Raw genomic sequence first — 25,566 nt, 5'->3', positions numbered from 1 at the left:
TCAAATACAGTTTTTAAAGGCCACATTTCAACCAGTACAATCTATGCATTTTAGCTCTTTGTATGGTACATTTTCCAATACACAAAACAAAAAAAGGCTACATTAGGTAACATTTGGATGCCACCAATATGTTCCAGTCAAACTCTCAAAGCAAATGGCTCTAAACACCACACAGGCTTTTTACAGTGATCCTGAGGCACTATTTGTTTTCAGGTTGGCTTAAGTCTTTGGCTGTTTCGTTCACGCTTAGCTGGCTGCGCGTGTCTCTGACTGCATCAGGAGCTCCCGCTCAGACCCCTCCATCGCTGCCGCGGCTCCATTGTGAGTTTCTGAACTGAGATCTTGCGGCTCAAGCTGTGACGCCTCTCCTGCGTGAACCAGCGCTGCTTTCTCTGCCCCCCTCTTCATCCTCTCCTCCGCCTCCACCTTCATCCGTCGCTCTTCAGCCTCGATTTCCTCCGTGGTGGGGATGGAGTTCTTCTTGGGTCTTCCCTTGGGCTTAGTCGGGGCCTCGTGACCTCCTTTGAGCACCTAGAATAACACACAGGTGATCTTAGAGGACTCGCCTGGTAATAAATGGCAGCAGCAGACGAAAGCAGGGCTTGCTATTATAGTAATTAAGAGAAGACATATTGCCACTGGCTGCCCCTCGTGCACTCATTCATCTTTAACGATTTCAGGCCTTTTTTGTTCTCCGAGTTGTTGACCCTTCTACAAAAGTGTTTGCTCTCGCTGCCGTCATCATCGGTCACAGCTCACACCACACCTTTTCTTTTTTTTTCCTGCTGCTGCCTACCATTAGCTTATCTTGCTATTATAGCACAAACCAACATTACATGAAACAGTACGTTAGCAGTAAAATCAAAGCCGGACATTTGGATGAAAAATTCTACTTGATGACAGGAAAGGTTTGTCATTTTAAAAATCATCGTTCTCAGACATTTACTGTGCTACTGTCTCTTACCATTTTCTTCCACTTCATACGCCTGTTCTGGTACCATGTCTTCACCTGGAGCTGTGTGAGTCCAAGTGACTGAGCCAGGTCTAACCTGTAAAATCACAAGCAAAATGAGGCTGCACATTAGATGGGCAGAGACCATGTCATTCACATGCTTTCAAAATGACTTTCATCATTTTTTTCCCAAAGCACCAGACAGAATCAGTTATTTTTTTTCTCCCACTGACAGGAAAATAAAGAAAATGATAAGAATCTTGACACTAATTGACGTTTTTATCTTTCCACAAAATATATACGCCTAGAGGTTGCCGGAAATTGCGCACTTAAGTGCAGTATAAGACCTCTCTCATACTCTTAACTCTGTCTTTGAATCTCACATCAAAGCTGATTTGCTGGTACTGGGACTTTAACACTGTGCACCTGCAGCTCAGGAAACACTGTTTGAAACATCTGTACCGACATCGGTAATCTAATCACAGCACTTGTAGCAGGACGATTTGGGCAGTTGGAGAAAAATTCAGAATGCATCCACCACATGTGTTGATCCATGACTAATAGGGCTATTGGTCGGTGCGTAACGTGATATCTCAGGAAGGGACAGATAAAGTGAACAAGGCATCCATTTGTGAAGGAGAAGGAGCGGTTATCTGGGTTTTTTAAATGTGATTTCCTCTTCCCTAACTCCTCTCAAAGTCTTTAACAGGCAGACGAAAGGGGTTCTCACCCCCACCGGCCCCCAGTGAAAGGAACCGACTTTCATTTGATGGTGAAAGTGGAAGCCGAGACGACGAAAAGGCGTGAGCAGAATCTAAAAAGCAGAGCGACGACAAACCCCTGAGATTCATGGGATTGTCTACATAACCTTATACCTTGCATAAAAGGCTGTGTGTGGTTTTGTGTGTATGTGTGTGTGTGTGTGTGTGTGTGTTTGAACTTTAAAAAAACACCAGACATAGACGCAATCAAACTGTCTATCAGACTTCACCATCATACATGCCCCAGTCTGTGGCTCAACAACTGCAGGCAAGGAAAAGTAATTGCAGAAAAAGGAAAACACCCCCTTATTTATGGTCATTAGCTCTCAATGGAGGGAAACCACACATTTACAGCGATAGAGGCATTATTCAAGTTACTCCCTCCGGGCTACTCGGCCGCCATTTTGTTCCATTCTCATACCTTTCACAAGGTAATCTTGGGTGTAACTGAAAGGTTTTTAGCAGTAATGATGATGATGACATCGAGGAGTATTAAGGCACTAATTATTATAATTGGAAGCTGCATAAAATCATTATTGCTCTATGATATAAATAATTTTTAGGAATACTTTTGGTTTGGGCTCCCTACCACCGCCACACATAGTCTCAATTCAAGACCGCAGAGGTTCCACGCCAAGAAAAGGGAGTAAAAGTAAAGTTATCTTTGGATCAAAACAAACCAAAGTGGGGAGCACGCCACACCTTTGATGTGGAGCTTTAAAGGGGGGATTTTCTCTGTTGATGTTTTTACCGCCAGCTGGGTATTTAATTAATTTTCAACACAGTGTCAGAATCAGATATTTTGACAGGACGCAGTATTTTGGCACAGCGATCCATAAGGGTGGTTGGTTTTGATCACTGAGTTGTGCTCAGCCTCGGGGCTTCTGCTTCAAGATGAGGCATGGCGCCTTTCCAACGGCTCCGGGCGAGCCAAGATGTGAAATATTTAATAATGCATCGTGGGAGTTTTCCCCACGGATGGGATGTAAATGGAATGACAAGTAAATCTGGTTCATTTCAAATATGCTAATGTCTTTTCAGATTAGATGTGGTAGCAGATACATACACAATGTTTGAGACGTGTGTGTGGAAAGTGTAGAACTTTTGCATTTATAAATGCTAGAACATGCTGTACATGAAAACATTTTTTTTGTGTATCTATTTTTATCACCACTGATTTAAAAGATGGCTAACAGGGGGAGAGTGCACAGACATCTAATCTGCACTTGATGCAATAGTTCACAAGTAGTTTGCGATTCCTGCTGTGCATGCGAAGAAAAGCTCTTTAACAACAGTATGGCTCAATATATCGAGTGGGGTTATAATGGAAAAGTAGCCCGCAGGCCAAATGTGAGAGCGAGCCGCACAATAAAACTGGAAAATATAGTCTAACCTCACGTAAGGTCCTAAAAATGACCCAGAGAATGGAACTTAAGACAGATATTAACATGTAGATTACTTCATCTCATTGTGGACAGCAAAATGTCCTTTATATACACCTGCACATGTGTGAAATGATTGGCAGTAAATCAATGTATTACATTTTCTGTTTGCTTGTGTTGGCCACCGTCCCTGTTTTCTTGAATAAGGCAGTGTTTCTTTGTCAGGGATTTTTTTTTTCTTTCTTTCTTTTTTGCTGTTGGAGCGCTCAGGGTTAAAAAACGTTATTCTTGTCTCAACTAGAAACGCTGAGGTAATGCTCTGGCTTCGACAAATTCACATTACATGAGACGTTCCCCACAGGATAAATCAAAAATTATGATGTTAGGTTAACCACTGCTTGATAATTGCAGTTGTGGCTTTGTGAGTGTGTGTGCATGCGCCCGTGTGTATGTATGTGTGTGTGTGCATGTACTGTACTTTCAAAATGCGCTCTATGCCAGGCATGCAGGTTATCAAAGTGTCACAGTTGAGTGATGCATATTTGACTCTACAGTAGATGACTTTTACGTTTAACACATCAGTGGTTTTCTTTCTTTTATGTAACTAAGTCACAAAATCATGTTAGCACAGGCATTTTTATACCTTTTTTTATGTATGTGCTTTTATATGGTGCTGTTTCTGCGCTCAGTGCAGCCGACTTGCGAGAATAAAATGTTGTCATTTTATGTTTGCAGCTGGGCAAAGAGGCAGCCAAGCCAGAGACCACTGTTCAAGAAGGTGTTTCAACATTTGAAACAGGAAAACAACTTTTTTCCAGATGTGTTTGAGGGAACAAAACTGGGTATTATTGATGAGATGTTGGGACAATTTACAACCATGTTGTGGCAACATGTAAGCCAAAACATAATCTTTTCCTAATCTTAAACTCTTCCAGAGCTTTTGTGCCTGAACATAAGGTGAAAAGTTGCAACATGAAGAAATGTCAAGTTTCAACAAATTCCTGGTTTGCAGAAACCTGCATTGCCAACATCTATTCTCCCGACTGCGTTGCTCAATGTGTTGGTGGAACAGACTTTTACTGCAATCCCAGTGGACCTAAACCCATCCAATCAGATGTGTGTTTCTCAACTGCACTGACCTATCAGGCGTGGACAGGTACTTCTGCTTCTGGAACTTCTTCTCCAGGCCCATGAGCTGCAGCTCGGTGAAGATGGTGCGGCTGCGGCGCGGCTTCTTCAGGCGGGGCGTGCTGCGCTCCGTCTCCGACTCGCTGCTGATGCTGAGGGGCGTCTGGCTGGGCGAGGGCTCGGAGCCTCGCTGATGCTGCGGGGAGAGCAGGGGCAGGTGCGAGGGGACGACGCCCGGAGATGACACCTGGGGGACGTGGGGCGGCTGCCGCGTGATCACCGAGAGGAGAGGGTAGGCACGCAGCGACGAGGAGCCTGGAGGAGCAGAGACAGAACATAACATGACAGAAGGAACATTGTGAGTTTTTAGTGAGCCTCTCTGTCACTTTGGTTGTACCATTATCGACCGCTTGTAATTGCTTAGACAGGTTCATTTTTAATTGCCCGGTGTTTGCTGTGAAAAGTGTTTTGCTTTTGACCTTCTCCATGTAGAGGGCTGTGATCCCAATGACGCAGACTGTGTTTTACACCGCTCCTCTGAACCCTTCAAATGAATGATTATTTTTCAGGGGTTGTTAAATACTAACTGGCCTCCCAACTCAGAACCACATGCACACAGTGAGCATGATGTACATGTAGAGACACACATGCAGACGCAGAATGAGCTGTAATAAAACCCCAAATAACTAAATCAAACACTGTTCAGCTAATAAACTTTTCACCCTCTCTTGCAAATGTGTGCAGTTACACACTCACACACACATTTTTTTCGCTCTTTATCAGAGCAGACAGAAGCAGCAAGACGCCAGAATCAATAAAAAGTAACACTTGTCTGGAGCCGATGTCTGAGCGAAAAGAGGTTGGCGAGAGGATGTGGTGGGTCAACCAAAGTGAATGTGATATCCGCCAGAAAAATCCTCAAATATAAAACCAAAATTTACAAGCCGACTGAGCACAGCGCAGGCTGTAATGCACTGGCTGATAAGGAGGCAGCAGAAAGGACACCAAGGGGATTATGGGAGTAGAGGTGGAAGATATGGAGGGAGATATGAGGCTGTGACGGGGAAGAGAATATGTGAGGTTGTCAAACAGGCCAGCACACAACATGTGTGTTCCTGGTCTGTCTGTGGTAGAGCTGTCTCCCTAATCTCCTCGTCGACTTCGACAGACAACCTAGACACCTGGACACACACGTACAAACAAGACCTGAAGGAGACATAAAATCAAACGCTGGCTTTCATTTTTTTATTGCTGCTGCTTGATTGTTTTCTGTTCCATTTTCTTTTGACCTTAAGGGGGGGAGAAAATGGATTTAAGTACAAATGTGACAAAGAAGAGGAGGAGGATGAATGCTCACAAAGAAGGTGGAGCAGGCACTGTCTACTTTTCTAGTCTTACAGTGTGATAAGACGTGCATTCAGACGCTTACACATGTACAATGTGCACAAACCCACGGTAAACCTCACTACTGGATGTAAGTCGAGCGCGAGGAGCGTAAGCGCTGCACATAAGTCCATATACAGGTAGGTACAGTCGCTCTACACACACATACACACAGAAACACATACACGAGACACTGCCTTGGGCTCATCATGACATCATGCTAAGGTGCTGAGGTCATCACTAATCCTCCAACGTGAGATTGCTGCTATTGCAACAGGTCTAGACAAGAAGACCTTTTTTTTCCTCTGGCTACATGCTCTCTCTCTCTCTCTCTCAATTAATACCTTTCTATTTCAGCTGCTCCCAGTTTTTCTTTTTGTAGTCAGATCTGTATAAATGTTAGATTTTCTGGCAGATGAATCATCTGATTTTCATGTTTATCGAATTACGATTCAAAAGTGAACGCAGAGTGTCACTCATGTCATTCTGAATGGGGGAAAAAAACATCTCAGTCAGGAAATCTCTTGTCATCAGAGAGCTTGAAGTTGTCTCCGGACGGTCCCCTCAGAGGCAGCGCGAGAAAGAAAGAAAGAAAGAAAGAGAGTGAGAGAGAGAGAAGGAAATGTCAGCCCTTGTGGTGACTTTCCACTGACAGCGAAGCCGCCTCTCTGACATGTTGTTGACAAGTGCCAGTGTCCTGTCAATAGTCTACAAATAAACTGTTTGAGTAGCTGCAGGAGAGCAGCGCGGCCCCGCGCAGCAGCAGCACACTGATACTCTTGATAATCACAGTCGGAATGTGGGGACTTGCACAAGTGCTTATGGTAACCATTACAGAAGTCATACCTGCTAAGAATAGATCAAGAAGAGCTGTTTGTTCAGCATTCCTTTTGATACCAACAACTATCGATCAAGTAGTTAATAAGACAGAATTATTGATAAATTAACCATGTTTTAAAGAGGTCATATTATGTTTTTTGGGGTTTTGTCCTTTATTGTGTTATGTAGCATTTTTGTACATGTAAAAGGTCTTCAAAGTAAAAAAGCCCAAAGGGAGTTACTCTCTCCCGCAGAAAACACTGCTCCTGCATCGCCTGAAATGTCTGGTTTGGAGTCGGGCCTTTACTACCATAACTTATGTGTGTCACTGTGTAACAGGCGTTATATAAATATATATTTTTATATATTTATTATAAAATACATACACTCCAGTCAGTCAACAGACATACAGTTGCTACTGCTGTAGCGGCGTTATTTTAGATCACACTACCTTGCTCGGCATGACCCACCCTACTCTGCCTCTGATTGGCTACATCCTGCCCGTTACGTAATGCGCATGTGCAACTCTCACCAAAGATTGAACACAGGCGAGATGTCTCACTCTGTAGCTAAAACGGAGCGTTCAAGACACAGTGTGTAAAGGGCTGCTGCAGCAATGCACCATATGAGAAAAAAAATGTGTTTTTTGAAAATTGAAGTATGTAAACCTATTCTACTAGGACCCCCAAATAGAAGTATGAACCTCAAAATTAGCATAATAAGACCTCTTTAATCAAGTCCTTTTCACAGTGCCTGCTAACTTTCATCTACACTAATTCTCTCACTCTTTTTTGTCAATGGGATGTTGAAATGGGTGATTCACTGCTCAGATATGATAAGTATACTGTACATGCACTGTCGTACATTTGCGGTACACACTGTGGTGACAGCTAGGAAGCTTTTCAATTAAATGGTTTTGGTTTGTTTGGCCTTGCCCTGCCAACACAGATCAAACATAGTCAGGGTGGGAAGGGCAACAGGCCACACAGCTTCTTTATCTGTTCGAACTCACTGCTTTAATTGGAATCACTCATCTTCAGGGCATGACGGATTGGAGCAACTTTAATACCAGTTCTCAACGAATGATAGGAAGAAGTTGTCGAGAGCATCTTGTTGAGTTTAATTGTCACAGCCTTTTCCCAGGCACACTGACAAGCAAAGGGTGTTACATTAAACATGAGCGCTAACTGTTTAATCTGAAAGCCGATCCACTCAGATGAAATCAGCCTGTAGCATAAACTACTTTTAGAACTGATTTATCACTGATCCCCTGTCGAGATAGACAAATGTGATGGCAGTGGCTGTGCAAAAATGACGGGGAGATGACAGCTTGTCAAACATTATCCTCAACAGAAGATGGAAGATGTGTGCACATTTTTTTCTTTGTGTGTGTGTGTGTGTGTGTGTGTGCATACTAGCCTCTGTGTGTTGACATGGCATCAACCTTCTCAAGCCAGCTTTATGCTTAATAGGAGACTTTATTGTCTGCAGCGGATTAGAGTTTAAGATGGGATGAAAACCCTTTTGCTCACTTGGATTTCTTCTCTAAGTCCCCAGCCAATAACAAACCAGTATGCAGTGGCCCTCAGGCTGCACACACTCCTGCCTTTTTTGTTTTTTTGTTTTTATTTTTCATCATGCTGTCAGGTGAGATTACACCACAGTTGATCTTAATCTCTCTCACCTCTTCCAGAAACCACCGCTAAAAGCCCTGCCCTGGGTCCCGCTGAGAGATGGGACTCCAAATGAAATATTGTAGGCTGCCATTACGTCGTTCACTGTTCAGCGCCGGGTCAGGGCTCACTCTCTCTGCTCTGACAGGGAATTAGCTCCACGTGTATCAGCCGCTTTTACTGCACAGAATGATTGTCTTTGTTTCATTTCAGCTGAATAAAAGTGTCCTGACAAAATGCAGAGGGGAAGATCATGTTGGTATTGTCTGTGATCAACAATAAAGATGAATTTGTTATCAGCTCTTGCTGGCAACATTATTGGCATCACTGTCTCTCAGCGGCCTCCGCTGGCAGCAGGAGGTTACAGCAGCCCTTCCTTTGCAGAATGAAGAAGTCAACTTTCAGTGTTAAGGGGCCATGCAGGGGCCAGCCGCCTCTCTTTGGCCCAGGACCTGTAAGCCTGCCAGCTTCTATATCAAGCACTAAAAGCCATTGATGTTGGGGAATATACTGTGTCTCACACCCCCGCAGCTACAAATAAGTGGTGGGCACAGTGTTCTGATATGCAGGGTGGGTTACTCTATCCAACCGAACAGAGGGGTGCCAGTCATAGCGCGCACCAATCCATATCAGAGGGATGAGGGAATCGCTTTCCCTATTTTTATCCAGCCGCCCCTGTCATCATCAAATTGCAGCGGCTATTATTTCAGACTTTGGAGCAATTATCCTAATGGTTACTAGAGTGTGCAGTAGCATTTGAGTTGTTTGGATTCATCTGGAATTACAATTAAGAATCAGTCAGGATGGTTTGTTTTGACAAGACAATGTGGGCCGTGCCAGCAGAGATTTGTCATACTATTTATTTGCAGCAGGTAAGAGACACACCTTAAAGGGCTATCAGTCTATCTATCTTGTAGAGATTTATGTAATTCTGACAATTAACTGAAAGGGAAATGAGAAAAAGCACTTCCTGGACTTGTAAAAATTGGGAGGAATGTGATTACGATTCAAAGGGATCAGTTGTTTGTCAGTTTCTGCTCCGTATTTCCAAGAGAAATCAGAGTGCACAGGAAAATTCATTGTTAACAGGGTGGAATGAGGAATGAAAGGTTTACGTGCAGAGCCTTGCTTTACAGCTTGTGTCATATCAGCAATCCTCCCATTTGCAAAAGTCCAGCAGAAGCTCATTAAAGAAAGCCATTGGTTAAGCAGAACACCAGTATTCATCAAAGTCAATGATACCTGATGGAATAAAGGCTACAGCTCAGCAACCAGGGGCTTCTGGAGTGAGACTCGACTGTGCCTCTTTTATCTGTCACGCTGCCTCTCCGTCGACTTTTATGTGCAGCTACAGCGACTTTATCAGTGCAGTCATTCATCAAAAAGCCCCGATGCACCACTGACAATCACTCACTGAGTCGCATGTCTTTGATTTTCAACGCTTAACACTCGGCTGAGGCGATTTATCATGTTTAAACTGAGGAATGTGAAGTCGGCGCTGCAACTTTCAGAGGGAAGGGTGCACAAATTAATTGTGATTAGTAATTGTTATAATAAGCATCTGACAAAAACCTACACGTGTGAGTGACAAAGATGATAAATTAAGGAGGCGTTGTCATCGTAGCAAATATCAATATTTCATTTTTTGCCCGCTTGTATGGGAATTATGAGTTTAAAAATAAATGAATTCAACTTTGTGGCACCAGACAAATGTCATTAAACCAGCATAACCGACCACACGCAAACCATTTGCTGTAAACCCACTTTTCCTGATCCATGCACCATTTAAACCTGCCACTTTCCCCCCCCAAATTCAAATAAAAAACTATATTAATAATGAAATTGATCTCATGCGTAAAAGTGCCAGAATCCTCCAATTAACATCTTCTCATTTTCTCACCAATCTAATTACCTTGGAGTCACTTTTTCCCAGTTAGTTTCTTTATTAAAGTTTAATTCTAGTCATGAATTTGACAAGAAGAAAAGAAGAAAACAAACTTCTCTTACCCGAACACGAATGGAGAGGCTTCGGTCGCACAATGAGCGAAGGGCACACCGAGTAGAGAGAAAGTTTCTCAAAATAATCACAAGTCTCCTTGGAGAGGATCTCGTCTATCATGAAAGTCTTGTAGCGCCGCCTGGCAGCCTTCAGCTGCCCGGGGGAAGAGAGCCTCAGCTCGGCTTGACAGTGCATGATCTGTCCCTGTGCGCCGTGCGCTGCCTTCGCTGAACAACTTCACTGATGTTTTAGGGTTTTGCAGGTTTGGCCGCGTGGAGAAAAAGGCGACAACTGGAGTTCATGCGTTTAAATAAGTCATTGTTTGGTCTTTTCGAAATGCAGCTTTAGGATTTCCCTGAAGTGTCGCGGTGAAGATCAGCAGCCTTCAAACTTGAGCTGCGCGGAGCTCCACAGTGGTAATGAAGTGAGTGCGACGTGCGCTCACACCCACTGCTATATAAACCATCCCTGAACACATCTCTGCAGCTCCATCTCTCTCTCTCTCTCTCTCTCACACACACACACACACACACACACACACACACACACACACACACACACACACACACACACACACACACACACGCACGCACATACACACACTCATGTACTGTACATACACATGGCCACCTCCCAAACACCGAAAAACTTCATTCTCCCTATGATACCTTTAATAGTTTCACAATTTGGTAAAACGACTCTACAAGTTGAGCTGTTCGTCAGAAATAGGTCATATTTTCAGAACAAAAACGAATTTAATCAACACCGACAGAAGACCAAAACACCTCTGTCTTATTCATTTATTTGTTTTTGACCAACACTGCGCCACGTCTCCGCCCCAAACGTTTCATTTAAATGAGCAGTTTATTCATTTAGCTGTTGATGGATCTGTGTAGAACTTTTTTCTTTGTCAGCTTTACTTATAGCTCATTTTTATTCTGAGTTTGCTTGAGACTAAGTATGCGCAACTCGACTCAAAAGTAACGAGGAGTAAATAATAATTTATTTTTGTCTTTCCTTCTTTCTTTCTTTCTTTCTTTCTTTCTTTCTTTCGTTCTTTCTTTCTTTCTTTCCTATTTAAACACGTATAAGCTATGTAAGGGGTTTGCGTCCTGTGTTGAACGTCGAAACATCCATAACAATTTTTGAGTTATTGGATAACAGTTAAGCAGCAGTCAGCCTACATGACTAACAGTTTGAATTTCTTTGCAAAGTTAATTTTTGCGAATTGTTTGAGTTGTAAAAATATTATGAGTACCATATAATAATAATAATAATAATAATAATAATAATAATAATAATAATAATAATAATAACAATAAAAATAATAGGCTAATTAAACTAAACAGGATAATTCTTGAACAAAGAGGACGCCATAATAAATACTTATAAAGCAGAAAGCAGGCTGCGGTTAGAGGCCACTCAGACTTTGCTGTCTTGCCAAAGCAACTGACGCAGTACATTATTATTAATAAACAACTGCGTGCACATGGCAGTACATGAAGGTACGCCGAATAAAAGAGTAACTGTCTGAGTAACATCTCTCAATTCAATTTCCGGCGAAATAAAAGGCAACAACGCGTCTGATTCCTTCTCCAAGTTCTGGTTTGGCACAAACTAAAGTTTGGTTCAACGACAATCTGTTTTCAGAAGAGCGGGCCTATTATTTTGAAAGTCAGACCAAACAGGAAAAAAATGTAGTATCAGTTTCGGCCACGACATTAATGTTAACAGCTCACATACCGTCACTTTCAATTCCTCTGACAGGCTCTGCGCATGCTTCTCCCTCACTGAGACCTGTTGCGCATTTTCCATTATTTTATTTTACTACAGATCAGCCCTTTAACGGTGTTTACAGTGTTCTTTTCTCTTTTCAGACAGGCAACACGTTTCTGTAGGCTCCGTTTTTCTCTGTATGTATCAGTCACAGTGTTTTAATTAAACTAATAATAATAAGAAGAATGATCACTGTGGGGGAAACTCGGTGCAGGTTAGTTTTATGTATCTGTGTCCTGGTGAAGGGGAGGAGGAGGAGGAGGAGGAGGAGGAGGAAGAGGAGTAGGGTGATCATCATCACGAGAAGTGGAAATAAATGGAAGCCGCCGCGTTCAAAGACCGGAGGATTATGGAGGAGGAAATGTGGGAGCTGTGCATGGGAAAGCTTCTTTACAGAGGTCTGATGGCTTGATCAAAGAGGGGAGGGGGGACGAGAACAACTGTGGAGCACTTTTTTTATGTATTTTTTTTTTTATCTTTGGCTGCAGAGAAAAAAAACGATTTTAAATTTAAAAACCCCAAAATCTTTTAAACGCACATTTCAAAAACTTTTTAAAAACTAAACATCTGCACTGTAATTATTATTTTTTAATTATTCTGAATCAAGTGTTAAATATGAGAATATATTTTCACCTATTTTAAAGAACTTGTGATCGCATGAAAACACTGTCCCCAGTGAGTGATAGGCCTGCGCGTCGGGGCTGCTGCGGCACCGATGAACCCAACAACCCGCCGCGGTGCCAGGATCCGAGGAATCACGGCTGCAGGCATCTTGACACTTGTGGTTTGCGTCGCGGGGCTGCTGGAAAGGGAGGGTCTCTGGGTGTTTGGAAGTGGATCATTTCAGGAGACACGCTTCTATATAAGTCCACACAGCAGCGGCTACTGAGCGGCCTCTCTAATCCGCCTGCTCCAGGGCTGGCGACGCCAGGCAGATCAACCAATTAAAAGAGTTATGCCACAGCCAGAAGCGTAATAAGGGCCTTCCTAGTACCGACACCGAACAGAGGATACTCTCTATTAGAGCGATTTGGGAGCATCAGGATGCAATCTGACACGAGGCAGATTACAGGCAAGACACAGAGCTTAGTGCGCAGGGTGCAAATGCACCTCCACTTTTGGACACTGGGAGGTTTATTAGGGATATAGTTGTCGATACAGCGCTGTTAGTGGCATAAGCACTTTCGGAAGGGTAGATTATGACCTCGGCACGGACATTAAGGGATTTGATCATCACTTTGTTGTAAGCAAGCCTGATCACAGACACTGAGGCATCGATGCTGGGAGGCAGATAGCAACATGAGATGTTAAGGATCAAAGTGCTGCTAATTCTGGGATGGGACAACAGATTCTACCTTCCCCCCCAATCCATCTGTAAATTAACAGAAACCTGTGCCATTATTAATTGGTGCTAAGACTCTTCTCATAAAAGAACCAGATATCTGTGTTCAACCCCGGTGAACAAGAAATAAACCCCCAAACATAATTGCATGCTGTAAAGTGAACAGGGTGGGTGTCAAATCCATGTAAAGACTTGAAAGCATCCGAAATAGAAAGGTCAAATGTAGGAGCTGATCATGTGGCTCGGTTATATTTAACATCTTAATTGATTCAATAAAAGGATGCATGTGGCGCCACCTGTAGATTACTTCATAACCCACTGCACAAGCCTATTAGTTACACGTAGGCCATTTATAGGTGCAGATGAGGCCGCGTGTGCATGTATAATGGCATGTAGCATCAACATACAATAGCTCACTTAGTCACATACACAAAGAGCTGTAAATAGCATTCATGGTGAGCAGCCAAGAGCCAAGCATTCGTATTGTGGTCAGATGAAAGACAACGCAGCAATCAAATCAAAGGAGCTTTATAGTAATGAAAATGTTCATTTTAAAACAGTTTGTCTTACAGACTCAGAATAAAAAAATAAAATAAAGCCCATTTTTACAAAGAGCAAGGTCAACAGATCAAACATTAAGAAAGGGTGGTGCCCTGTCGCAGTAAAACTGGTGCTGGTGGAATCTTTCGCTGGAAAATTTGTTCTTTTTTTGCAAAGTACCTGAAGAATTTTAAAGTTCTTGGAGCACCATTTAAATACCATTTGCATAACATAAAAGCTGGCCAATATCCTAAACCTTTTTTTTTCTTCTTTTAAATACGTGTTTTTTTCTTCTTCGTCTTCCAAAATGACGATCAGTCACGTCTGATTTTTTTTCCCCCCCTTGCTCTTGTGACAATACAATTGTTCCCCTCAAAATTTTTGCGACATCTGTGAGGAAAAGCTCACATGAAAGAAGTGTACAAATTTAAAAACGCCTTAAAAGTAAACAAAAATGGCTCTAAGGCATAAGTTATTAAATCTTCAAACTGGTAGAATCATGTACAAACAACCTGAGTATACATGTGAGTTTGTGAACATAATTTCATGATCATTTTTAGGAAGCTGTCCATATATTTGTGAAGAGTTGAAGTCTTTGCAGAAATCCTTTTTACGTGTCTCTTTACCGCCGCCACCTAGTATCTTGGTAGCCACGGCTGCCACCCCTTTCGTCATGGTGTCTGCTTCCGCCTCTGCTGCTGTGGTGGCGGTTGCCGCTCCTGTCGTTCTGGTGGTGATAGTTGTCCCGGCTGTGGCCGTGTTGCTGATGACGGTTGGAACCCGGCTCCTCCGCGTAGCGCTGATTTCTGCCACCGCTGTGTATCTGGGACGGCTGATGTCGATACGGGGCGTTACTCTGTTGCCTTGAGCCCCCTCTGCCAGAATTTCCACCTGCGGACGCCTGCCTCTGCAGAGGCGTGGAGAGACCGCCATTCAACTGCTCAAGCTGCTGCATGTGGAGCTGCCACATCATGTTGTTCATCTACGGATGAAGTAAAAGACAGACAACAGAATGATTGGAGCTAAAAAAACATGTCTCTACTGCTATTTCAACTACACAGTGTACACATTTATTAATTTGTGTCCAAGAATCACACTTTAAATAGAGACTAAATTCAAGACTGTGCAGTCCAGGGTCATTATAAATGTATACAAAAAAAAAAAAAAGGTTACCATGGCATGCTTCTGCAGATTATCAGGAGATGAATAGGACCGCTGCATCTGGGGCGGAGGAGTATACGGTGGGGAACTGAACTGGATTGGGGTCCTGTTAGAGGAAAGGAAACCGCTGTCAAATATTTTCTCCTCATAACAAAACGGCAAGAGCAACATGTCCACATAACATCAGGTGCATATTCCACATAATGAATACCATAAAATCCATGCTGGACAACAGTTTTGATTGTTATTCAGATCATTTTCAGTTCATGTTTTAATTCATTCTTTGATCTTATTTCACCTCTCTTGCATTTCAATTTTTTTTAAGAAATCCACTGGAAGAATAAAAAGGCAAACATAAAACTGTACAAGCCAGAAGAAACACTAATACAGATGTCATTACTGAAACACACCCAGACTTCAGTGGTGCCAAATTTTTTTATGATGCATGATCCAGCTACACAATAATCATCACATAAGACCCACTATTAAATGTTGCTGTAATTAGAAAAAAAGAAAAACCTGGGCTTATAGACATCTTAGCATTTCAAGCACAGCACATCCCTCTGATAACCACAACAACAACCTGCAAATAGAAGTCAGACCTGAAGCCAAAAGCAATTAGTACCGAGCCAAACAACATGAATTAGTAACACATAATTCATCCATCTAGTCACATCAACTAGACATTAGAAGCGCTGCATCGACCACGAAAATAATTGTTGCGTTCGCTGTACCCTGCTGTTGTTGGAAAAACCAAGCGACGGAACTTAATTTTTTAAGAGGGTGTGTGCCAAAATCTGCTACTGAATATCTGATGAACAAGTCTATCAGCAGAGATGGGAAGCCAAGTCTGACTGATCCAGTTCCAAGGGCCTGGATTTATACACAATTAATGTTGATTTCAGTGTTCATTATCGAACCTTTGGCTTGTTTTTCCCACCAGGCAAATGCTGCTGCAGTGAAGATGCTTCATGTCAGGTAAAAAGAAAGACACAACTGAACTGTCCCAAAGCCAACAGTGGAAATTAGTGACGGTGACAAAGACAACAGCACAGAGGGGTTTAGGAGTGAGGAGGAAAATAAATGGATTCTTGAAAGATTATGTCTTGATACAGAACAGTCTCAGTCACACAAACCCAATTTTCATCATCATGTTCGCCAATCATCATCAATTTACAATGTTTTCCACACAGACTTAACTTGGGTAGGCTGCCCAGGCATATTCACAGTCACCCAAGTCTATTTGGTAATCAATTTTAATTTTTTTTTTTTTTATTTGTCTGAAAAAATGCTGCCATCCAATAACTAGTGGGCAATCTCCACTCACTCTGTCACTCGCTATCTGCTGAAAACCCAACATGTGAGAGAGAGAGACACACACACTTTCTGGTATTGCGTCCCTCCTGTGATTGTGTTGCGACCTCTACTATTTAATGTCAGACTACTTATGCCGTAGTTTCGTAAAAGCCTGTAAGTGCACCTGGTTGGTGTGATGACAATCTGTACTGTGTTGGTTTCAATAGGCTACATCATGAACAACCAACCTCCTCCACACGCTAGCTCACTGACTGCTCTTTGTGATACATGAACATGCAAAACAAAATCAGATCATTCCTCATAAGAGAGCTTGCTAATATGTTGTTTTCCAAAAAATACTCTAAAAGCTAAGTTTCTCTCCACTCTAGTAGTACAACAGGACATAATTTAACCAACACAAAATGCACAACTATATTACATTAGTCTGATACTGTCTAATTTAACTCTAAGGCCAATACTTTTAACTTTTCCAGTAAATGCCCTGAACATGCACTGGGGCATGAAATTTGGCATGCAACATGGAAAGGATTGCACAGAGTCTTCTGTATGTGTAAATACAGACCAGTCCAATCCCATTTCATGCAACATCTTTTGCCAGTGCTCCAATTTTTGTGCACAGGGTACTGCCAACAGCAGCAAGTAATATTCAATAAGGAGGAAGCAGGAACATATTCAACGCACACAGAGAGCCTGGTATCAATTAAAAACTCCAAATTATTAACCGTGTTACCAGAAGGCTGCATTCACAGCCCAAAAAATTAGTGATGCATTTGTTAAATCTCTTATTACAGTAACACGATTATTTGCAGGGGAAAATAATGCAGATTCAAGAGGTGTTTGGCAAAAACATTTCAAAAGGTGACCTTCAGGCTTATGAAGAAAAAATTATCATTAATTTATACTTAAAACTGCAGTAATTGAAAGCATTCACAAACTTTTCTGCAAGTTTTTAAATGGAAAATTAAATTGTATGACTGTAAAAAAAAATAGACGATTAAAAAACTAAACAAATTAAGATAATTTTTTAAAATGTATAATTTTTTTAGAAATAAAATCCAACTGAAAACTAATTGCCGTATATCCCACTTTATCCAACATGTTGTACCCTAATCCATTTTATTGAGCGGCCTGTTTGTGAAATGGTCTATGTAAATCTAAGTCCCCTGATAAGCATTTACACCATGTATACTGATATCCAGGACTCTCATTGAAAGGTAAACAGGGAAGGAGTCTGTGACATGTGCGCAGAGTTAAAACTAGGCTGCTCTGGCTCAAACAATGGAACCTCCTTACTGTTATTTTATCCTCAATTTAAAAGCACAATTTATTTGGTACAAACTGGGTATATCTGACACTGATGGCAGAATATGCTTAGAGTGGCCGATTCCAGTCACTGGCTGATTAATTGGTGCATCTCTACATGACACATGTGCGATGTATGCATACAGGTAAGCTCAAAATGCCACCCGCTTAAAATGTAGCCCAGAACCATCATGGTAATTGTTGTATCTGCAAAGCTAGAGAGACACAAAGGTCTATCCAAGTTGAGGCCGAGAGGTAGAGAAGAGCCAGAAGCTGCTGGAATTCTACTCATAAAACTGTTCATGGGACACTCTTACCTTTGGCCATGGGGATTTGGGGTATTTACAGGACTTGAATTCTGCGAGTTCCCTGGACTGCTGCTATGACTGCTACCTATGATGGGGAAAACGAACAGAACACAGGGTATTAGGTATTATTAAAAGGACAAAACAATACAGCTTAAAAATAAGTATGACCATGATGTGCTTTGTGTGTCATACTGTGATACATAATCACAAAAATAAACACAGGGACTATCAAATCTATGCTGTAGAAACAAGCAGCACTGTATTTAATAACAGTTACATTTTGTAAGAATTGTTTTGTAAAATATTGTCTGCAACCTCTTGACGGAGCTAAGGCCCAAGCTGCAAACCTGACTGACTAACGGTGCTCTGAGTATACCTGTGAATACAGAGGCTGCAAATTTAGACTTAATTTCCTCATTTCATTTGGCTGTGTGGGGATTGGCGGTAAAGACCGTTTTTTCGTTTTGTGATTGTGAACTGGATTGAACCAATTTGGTACATGAGGGGGGAAAAAAACAAACAGACTCTCTACATAGCAGGGTGAACTCACATACACATCATTATCATTTTGCTTTTTAAAAAATTATTAGTATTATTGCATAATAATAACAATAGTAACAATAATAAATTACAGTACAGTGCTCTTTTTTGGTGACATATGTATTTCCTACTTGCTATTAGCTTTATTAATAAATGACTTGAGGGGGCTATTTTATTTCTATTGTATAAAGTGTAAAACTGGCAACAGTACATAAAAAAAGGAAACTGTACTGCTCTTTTTGAAGAATACACTACTGAAAATTTGTTAGGGCCATTGGGATATGGGTGCATATATGCATGTGCATGAATATGCAATAAAAAGCAAATTAAATGTGTGGCATTATTTCTGGGGACCAAAAATATTCACAAAATACAAAATAAAAATTCTGATTTGTCACAGAATAAGCAATCACGTGAAACAATAAAATATCCCAATATCCCTCACCAATTTTGAGCAGTGCATTTAAAAATAGAAATCACAGTTGCATGAAGAAAGTTCTACGGATCTTTACCAATCAAAACTCAATAGTCTTCAATGCTGGAAAAATAAAAGTTGTAGTAAATTTACTAAAGTAGTGTACCTAAGTATACATTTGAGGTACTTGTACTTTACTTGGGTATTTCAATTTTCTGCCCTTTTATTTTTCCACTATATTGTAGAGGCAAATATTGTTATTTTTATTTACTACATTTAATTGGTAAATGTACTATATCAGAGCCAAAGTGGGGCATTTTTTCTAATAAATTTACCTGCAATTATATTTAAAAAAGAAACACTGATTCCAATAATCAGGAAAATCCTTAATTTTAGATCCTATTATTGGTTAATCTTGTCCATACATACATGTTTCAGTTACATACATGGTGTCACTGTGCATTTGTGCTGTTTAGCTAATCAAAGGATGCAGTATTTCAGACAGAAAGTCAATGGGGTTACAAGCAAGCATTGTTATAGTTTCTGGGACACTTTGAGATCACGTTAACAGCTATTTTCGACTTGTGGGGTAAAATAATTAACATGTAAATTTATATTGAGTTATTCCTGTAAGCCGGATCATTATAAACACATTATGTTACGATCCTGTCCCGTCTCCGTATCAAAACAAAGATGGCAGCCCGCCGACTGCATGGATCGAAAACCTAGCAGCAACTCGGAAATGTATTAAACATCAGCGGTGGAGAAAGTATTCAGATTCTCCTCCTAACTAATTCATAAAGTCACCTCACCTGATCTGAACTGCACATGAAGAGTTCTCCCATGGAGCGATGTCCCGTTGAGTAGCTGCACGGCGTACGGCGCGGACACCTCATGTTTGTAAACGGCGAAACCAAATGTTTTCTGTTTCCCATCCGCGTCTTTAGGAATTTTAGTTTTGATGAGAGGTCCTGCCTGCAAAAAAAACCCCAAAAACAATTAATGCTAACGACGCCGCTAGCTACCCAAACAACAACTAGCTAAAGCTAATGCTAGCTGCTGTTCATGAATCAATAACATCCGTTGGAACTGTCCACAGCGTTAGCGTTAACATAACATATGAAAAGGAGCCACACGTATTGCAAAATAAGCCTAGCACTTCAAGACTTAACATTTTATGTCCATGTTTTACTCTGTCATGCTTTCTATTTGTTAGCATTATGTTATGCTATCCATACACTTGACATTTGCTAGCTAGAGCTAACGCTAGCAACAACAGCACCTGTACAAACAGCTCGAACAGCAGCTCCTCCGTCACTCTCGAGTCCAGATTTCTTATGAAGAGCGTCCGGTCCGTTTCATCCTCTATTCCCATTGTACCTGAGCAGACAGGCGGATACTGGCACTCTCCGGGCGGTGTGTGGATGCTAGCGTATAGCGTAATTAAGCGCTCTGCGAAATTTAAACGGAAGGCCTAGATCGTCGTAAAGTGAAATGCCGTAACACTTTGGCTTCCGTCGTAGCGAACGGCGGCTACTTTACGACACATAATGCGATAGTTTTTTACTAGATGGCGAAGGCATGACCCGCCCTACTCTGCCTCTGATTGGCTTAATCTGATGTTGTCACCCTAACTCTAACCAATGTCGCTCCTGATGCCTAAATCTGACCAACCCAACCAACGAACGCAATAAATACTAGCCAATCAGAGGCAGAGGAGGGCGGGTTATGCCTTCGCCACCCTGTGGTAATAAACCACATGAATTAGGCCTACCACGAAGCCAAATTAATTCATCCATGTCATATTTCATGAACTATCAGGAATGTACAGTAAATAACAGTATGTTATGCATGTCCTAATGCGTGAACAATAGGTAAATCAATGCAACAACTAAGGTATTTAAATTAATGATTATTGTGTTATTAATGATGTTCATGTCTTCATAGGCAGAAAAAAACTGACCAGTCACATTCATTCTATATAATTCAAAGTGTTGTAATTATGATTAATTATGTCATTCATTATCTCCCATGTTTGTGGCACTTCATTACCATAAAAATAAGGTATTATAATCCATTTTCATAATAGTACATTACTCTATGCTGCAGATTTTCTACCTTTGCTTTTAGAATTTGTCATTTGTTATAACACATGATATATTGTATATATGGTGACAAAAAAAAGCTGAAAACGAGTATTACCTTTACCTGTACAACTACACTTTCTTAATGGTAACTTATAATTTGTATAATTAGGTCTGTATGTGTGCAAATGATTATTAAATTATTAATCACATATCGATTTTGTTTAGATGAATCAAGTAATTGTTTATAAAATGTCGAGAAATTGCCAATTTCTCGACATCCAATCTGACATCTTCAAACTCTTCTTTTGTCTGTTGGTTTTGACTAACAGTCTAAAACATGCACAAAGATATGACAAAGAGGAAAGTGTCTGGATTTTTTAATTTTCTTTTTTCTTAAATTAAAAGTTTTTGCAGATTAATTTTCTGCGGATTAACAAATTAATTAATTCACTAAATCCCTTCCGTTCTTCAGGCTACATGTACATGACTCACTTTGCCTGTTTTTTTTACATTTCTCTGTATTTCTTTCCTGAGAAAGACAATGAATCCCATGGTTTGTTAGATGTGTCCATGCACCTAAATGTGTTCAAGAGTGGGAGAATGTCTCTTAAATGTCAGACCTACACAGTATTTGTAGTTGATGTTCAAGCTCAAGTTTAACAGTTCAAATTGCCTGAGTTACAAATCACTTCATAGGACTTGCCAAAAGACAACCAGTCCTTGTTAAAGAAGAGTGATTTTCTGAGTAACACAGGCTGCTGTCTCGGACACAAAATGCCCTTTGCACAGCAGACATTTTGATTTGTCATAGCAGGAACAGCACAGGTGTTACTAATAACATTACAGATGGTTCCGATCCATTCATGTATCTCAGTAGGCCGTGACAGTGAACCAGCGTGAACAGCACCAGGACCATGAAGCTGCAACAGCTAAATGATTTTCAGCCATTCACTTTGTTATTCAAACCAGTGCTTTTCCTGCAGTGACATGTTTAAAATGCCCACTGTGAAAGAAAACAGCTTCAATTACTTGCAGTATTGCTTTAAGACGTAAGTAAAACAACCCCCACAGAGGGTTTCCTGCACACACTGCACTTTCACCTGTTCCTTGGACTGCATAGTTTTCATTCTTTTTCATTACTTTTTAATGTTTCAATGTCCTTTTTTTTTATGCGACCCATACTTTCAACCAATTTCCTACCTTATACCTTTGCTAATATAAAGTCAGTCTTCTTCTTCCCTTCTGTGGCATATTCAGTTTCTTAGACTGTCTGGCTGTTGCACACAGATAAGGTTTTCTTTTTTTCCCCCTCACCCTGTGGCTCACTGTGATTGGGTCGGTGACTCAAGCGCCTGGAACCAAGTGCTCCTGTTGCCGGCAACATCATTGAGTGTGGAGGTCAAGGCGAGCGGCGCGAGAGGCTCGACTTCCACCTTAATCAGATGGGCCTCTGTGTCCGTCCTCCATATTAATTAGATCAATTTAAGCTGTAATGATTTTCCCCTTCATGCCTGGGAAACATCCTCACAGATTCTGGCCGAGTAAAGTTCAAGTAAGAGAGGCAGAGCTGGCACATGGGCGAGAATCTGAAGACTGTGCTCCTTCTACTTTTCATTCTAATTTTACGAAAGATCAGAGTGGATTGCATGCTACATCCATTATAAAATAATCCACACCTTGCAATCTCTGCGACATTTAATATTTATTCAACGCAAGGTGCTGCTGTTTCCATCACTTATATTACTCACGTGGCAATAAACACTGCAATTTAACACCAAAAATCTTGGCTGTCATCATCTCTTGTGGGACCCTTGCTGTTGTGCATAGCTGTTAACACTTGACGTATTGGATGTACGGGATGTATTGGCGCTTTCCCACAAAATGCTTATGATTTAAAATGGTGCAAGGTTGCAATGGAAGCAGTAAAAAAAAGCCTAAACCATAAAACCACACCTGTGCAGTATACTATTTGATGACTAAAGCCCTTGCATCTATTTTGGGTCCCTACATTGCCATTACCCCATACATCTCCCTGATGTATTTCCTCCTCCCTTTTTTATAACCATTGGAAGGAATTCAGAAGAGCACTATGAAAGTGCTGTTCCCTCGGACAGAGTATACCTTGTGGAAATGGGGGGGAAAGGGATAAACGTGCTGGATCTGTAAAAACCCTCATTACTGAACTGACTGAATACAAAACAATGTACTTTTTTGCTTTGTTAATAAATAAAGTCATTTTTCTTTTCAGTTCTAATCTAATCAAGTAAATCCCTTAACAAAAAACACTTCATTCATTACTCTAAATACTGTGATGGAAGCTGAGCTGAAGCTGATGAGTCTGAAAAGTAGCAGTAGATGGCAGCATTGATCCAGTGATACTGGTTATGTCAGCGTTGCGTTTGTGGGGCTTCATCTCTGTGGGGATGCCAGGCGGTTGCTATGCACTGCTGAAGGGAAAAACACTGAATTTAAGAGTTTCTTTTTTTCTTCTTTAATGCGGAGAAGGGAATTGGATTCGATTGTCATAGGAATATCCTCTTTTCATGTTTCTCTTTTAGCCTGTAGCCCACTTTCAGGTTTCTCACAACATTAAAGGGTTCCAAATGGCTTGTTATGGAGGTGATATTGCCGTCCTTGGGACTATTTTCAAGAGTATTTCTATTGTAAAGTTTAAGTCGAGGATTTAGCAGATTTACATCTCCAATCATTGGAACTCATGAGGAGTTTTTAGATAACACAAGGTCTTCGCTGTTGTTCATGCATCACGTATGAGAACATTGAGTATTTTGTGTATCAGTGACATCATGACATTCATCGTGTGTGGTTGACTGAAAAGATCCCACGTTGAATTCTAATTGATCATCGGTTCGCATCATATGACGCTAAAATATCTATATATTTCTGAGCGCTCATTATTTTACATGGCACATGTGCATTGAGCTGTTCGAGTTTAATGTACTGTAGAAACTCTCAGAATTGCCTGACTTTCACTTTATGATCCAAGACATTAACAAGCAGAGCACTGTTATGCCTTTTAATCTGTCTGGAAACAAGAAGTGCTCAAGCAGAAAACCATTGTGCTAATTTATAGCAATTACAGAAACCATTTTGAAGCTAAATATGAAACAGCGGTACGCACTTTAGCTCGAAAACACATCACATCCTACGCCTGATGTCATTAGTGCATCGGTTTCTGTTTTTATGACTGAGGGTTTTTTTAGTTTTTTTTTTTGGGATGTCTGCACATGAGACTTGGCCACATTGTTTTAATTAATAGAGGAGGGGAAGGAAAATGGGAGCAACGCTCAAGGGCAAGATGGTAGCCGGCGAGCGTTCAAGTGACAGGGCAGGACCCCAGAAATAGGCCACCACCAGCCACCGCTGCTCTGGTCAGATCTGGGTGACATCTTATGGCGGTTTTGTGCTTCCACACAAGGTTACTATAATGAGACCACACACACACACATACACACACACACACACACTGCATGCTCACTTCCAATAATGACCTCTGGCCTGCAGGGTTTGCTGTCAAGTGATTGACTGGTGGTTCGACACATCCTTCTCCTTCACCAGCATCCACCCTTGCTTTAGGCTCCAACGTATACACAACACAAACTCCCGCTGCCTTTCTCTCCTGTTCATTAATATTCATAATTCATGTGGAATGAAGTGATTCGGGATCATTAAACGCACATGAATATTTGTCGGATGAAAGTTTAATTAAGCCATCGCTCTTTGGCGGCGTGATGTCACAGAGCTGCTTCCCATTCAATGCATCCAGTGCACGGTTTAATGGCCTGTACCCTTTATAAGTGCTACTCAGTGCTTATCCTGCATCAACCCCCAGCTATTCGCAATCTTATTTTACACCTCCTGTGCAACTATAGGATGGACTCAATTGATAGTGAGTGCCTCCTGTAGTTTCAGTGGCAATATGTGGATCAATCATACTTAATTCAACAGAGCAGGAGAACCACTTTTGTGGCGGATGTCATTTATTATTCAGGACTTCGGACTATGCATGCAGGCTGGCTTTCAGATTGTTGAGTTAAAGGCATATGCATATTGCATACAGTATGTCTCTCTAACAATAGTAATGTGCTGTACTATGCTGAGTTGAGCTGTTATAATCCTGTATGTAACCAGGTGAGTCAGATAGATTCTTAGATTACAGCAAAAAAGGCAGAGTACAATGCAGCAGGAGAAAAGCTACAGTGCGCGCACTCAGCCGCACATCCAAGTTAAGCATTACTCATCCTTTCCCCGGCAGAATAATAATCATTTTCAATCAATCAATTTCTGCAGGTTTGCTTCAAATATTAAGTGCAGGACTTCAGGGAAATGTTCTGTCCTCACTTTGTAAGACACATCTGATGAAGTGACTCTCTCTCTCTCTCACACACACGCACACACACACACACACACACACACACACACACACACACACACACACACACACACACACACACACAGACAAGAGCTCATCACTGGCAGCACGCCACCCCCATCTCAGCACCCTCCTGAAACAAATGGATGCAAAAATCTTCTGAGGGGCGTCCGAGCTGCTTTGTTTTCTCTGCCGTGTGCAACATGCTTGTTATCTCAATATCTGCGCCGCATGTTGCCGCCGCCCTGACATGCTGTGACTTAATTTTCATTTTCTCTGGCTCCCCTCTTG

General features: G+C 41.4%; 2 protein-coding genes across 2 annotated transcripts; both read right to left on the bottom strand.

The window, feature by feature from the left end:
- Positions 1-246: 246 nt before the first annotated feature.
- barx2 (BARX homeobox 2) lies at positions 247-10,292 on the bottom strand. The gene is made up of 4 exons (XM_073493762.1): positions 10,106-10,292; positions 4,235-4,538; positions 965-1,049; positions 247-531 (listed from the first exon to the last, which is right to left on the bottom strand). Exons 1-4 carry the CDS (start codon positions 10,290-10,292, stop codon positions 247-249), a joined length of 861 nt encoding a protein of 286 aa, XP_073349863.1.
- A 3,435-nt stretch (positions 10,293-13,727) lies between these two features.
- rbm7 (RNA binding motif protein 7) lies at positions 13,728-20,292 on the bottom strand. Its single transcript, XM_073492678.1, has 5 exons — positions 20,081-20,292; positions 19,611-19,773; positions 17,853-17,928; positions 14,929-15,022; positions 13,728-14,737 (listed from the first exon to the last, which is right to left on the bottom strand). Exons 1-5 carry the CDS (start codon positions 20,171-20,173, stop codon positions 14,378-14,380), a joined length of 786 nt encoding a protein of 261 aa, XP_073348779.1. The 5' UTR covers positions 20,174-20,292; the 3' UTR covers positions 13,728-14,377.
- Between the last annotated feature and the right edge of the window lie 5,274 nt (positions 20,293-25,566).

Source organism: Pagrus major, chromosome 2 (assembly GCF_040436345.1).
Source record: "Pagrus major chromosome 2, Pma_NU_1.0".
Classification (NCBI taxonomy): Eukaryota; Metazoa; Chordata; class Actinopteri; order Spariformes; family Sparidae; genus Pagrus; species Pagrus major.
Note: the sequence above shows the minus strand (reverse complement) of the source record. Positions and strands in the feature narration are given on the sequence as shown.

Excerpts from the sequence above, each read along its gene's own strand:
- barx2 (XM_073493762.1), bottom strand. The coding sequence starts at position 10,292 with ATGCACTGTCAAGCCGAGCTGAGGCTCTCTTCCCCCGGGCAGCTGAAG. Across the intron at positions 1,050-4,234 it reads TACCTGTCCACGCCTGATAG|GTTAGACCTGGCTCAGTCAC; the intron begins GTCAGTGCAGTT and ends GTGATTTTACAG. Across the intron at positions 532-964 it reads GTATGAAGTGGAAGAAAATG|GTGCTCAAAGGAGGTCACGA; the intron begins GTAAGAGACAGT and ends GTGTTATTCTAG.
- rbm7 (XM_073492678.1), bottom strand. The coding sequence starts at position 20,173 with ATGGGAATAGAGGATGAAACGGACCGGACGCTCTTCATAAGAAATCTG. Across the intron at positions 19,774-20,080 it reads TGTTCGAGCTGTTTGTACAG|GCAGGACCTCTCATCAAAAC; the intron begins GTGCTGTTGTTG and ends TTTTTTTTGCAG. Across the intron at positions 15,023-17,852 it reads CCAAATCCCCATGGCCAAAG|GACCCCAATCCAGTTCAGTT; the intron begins GTAAGAGTGTCC and ends TTCCTCTAACAG.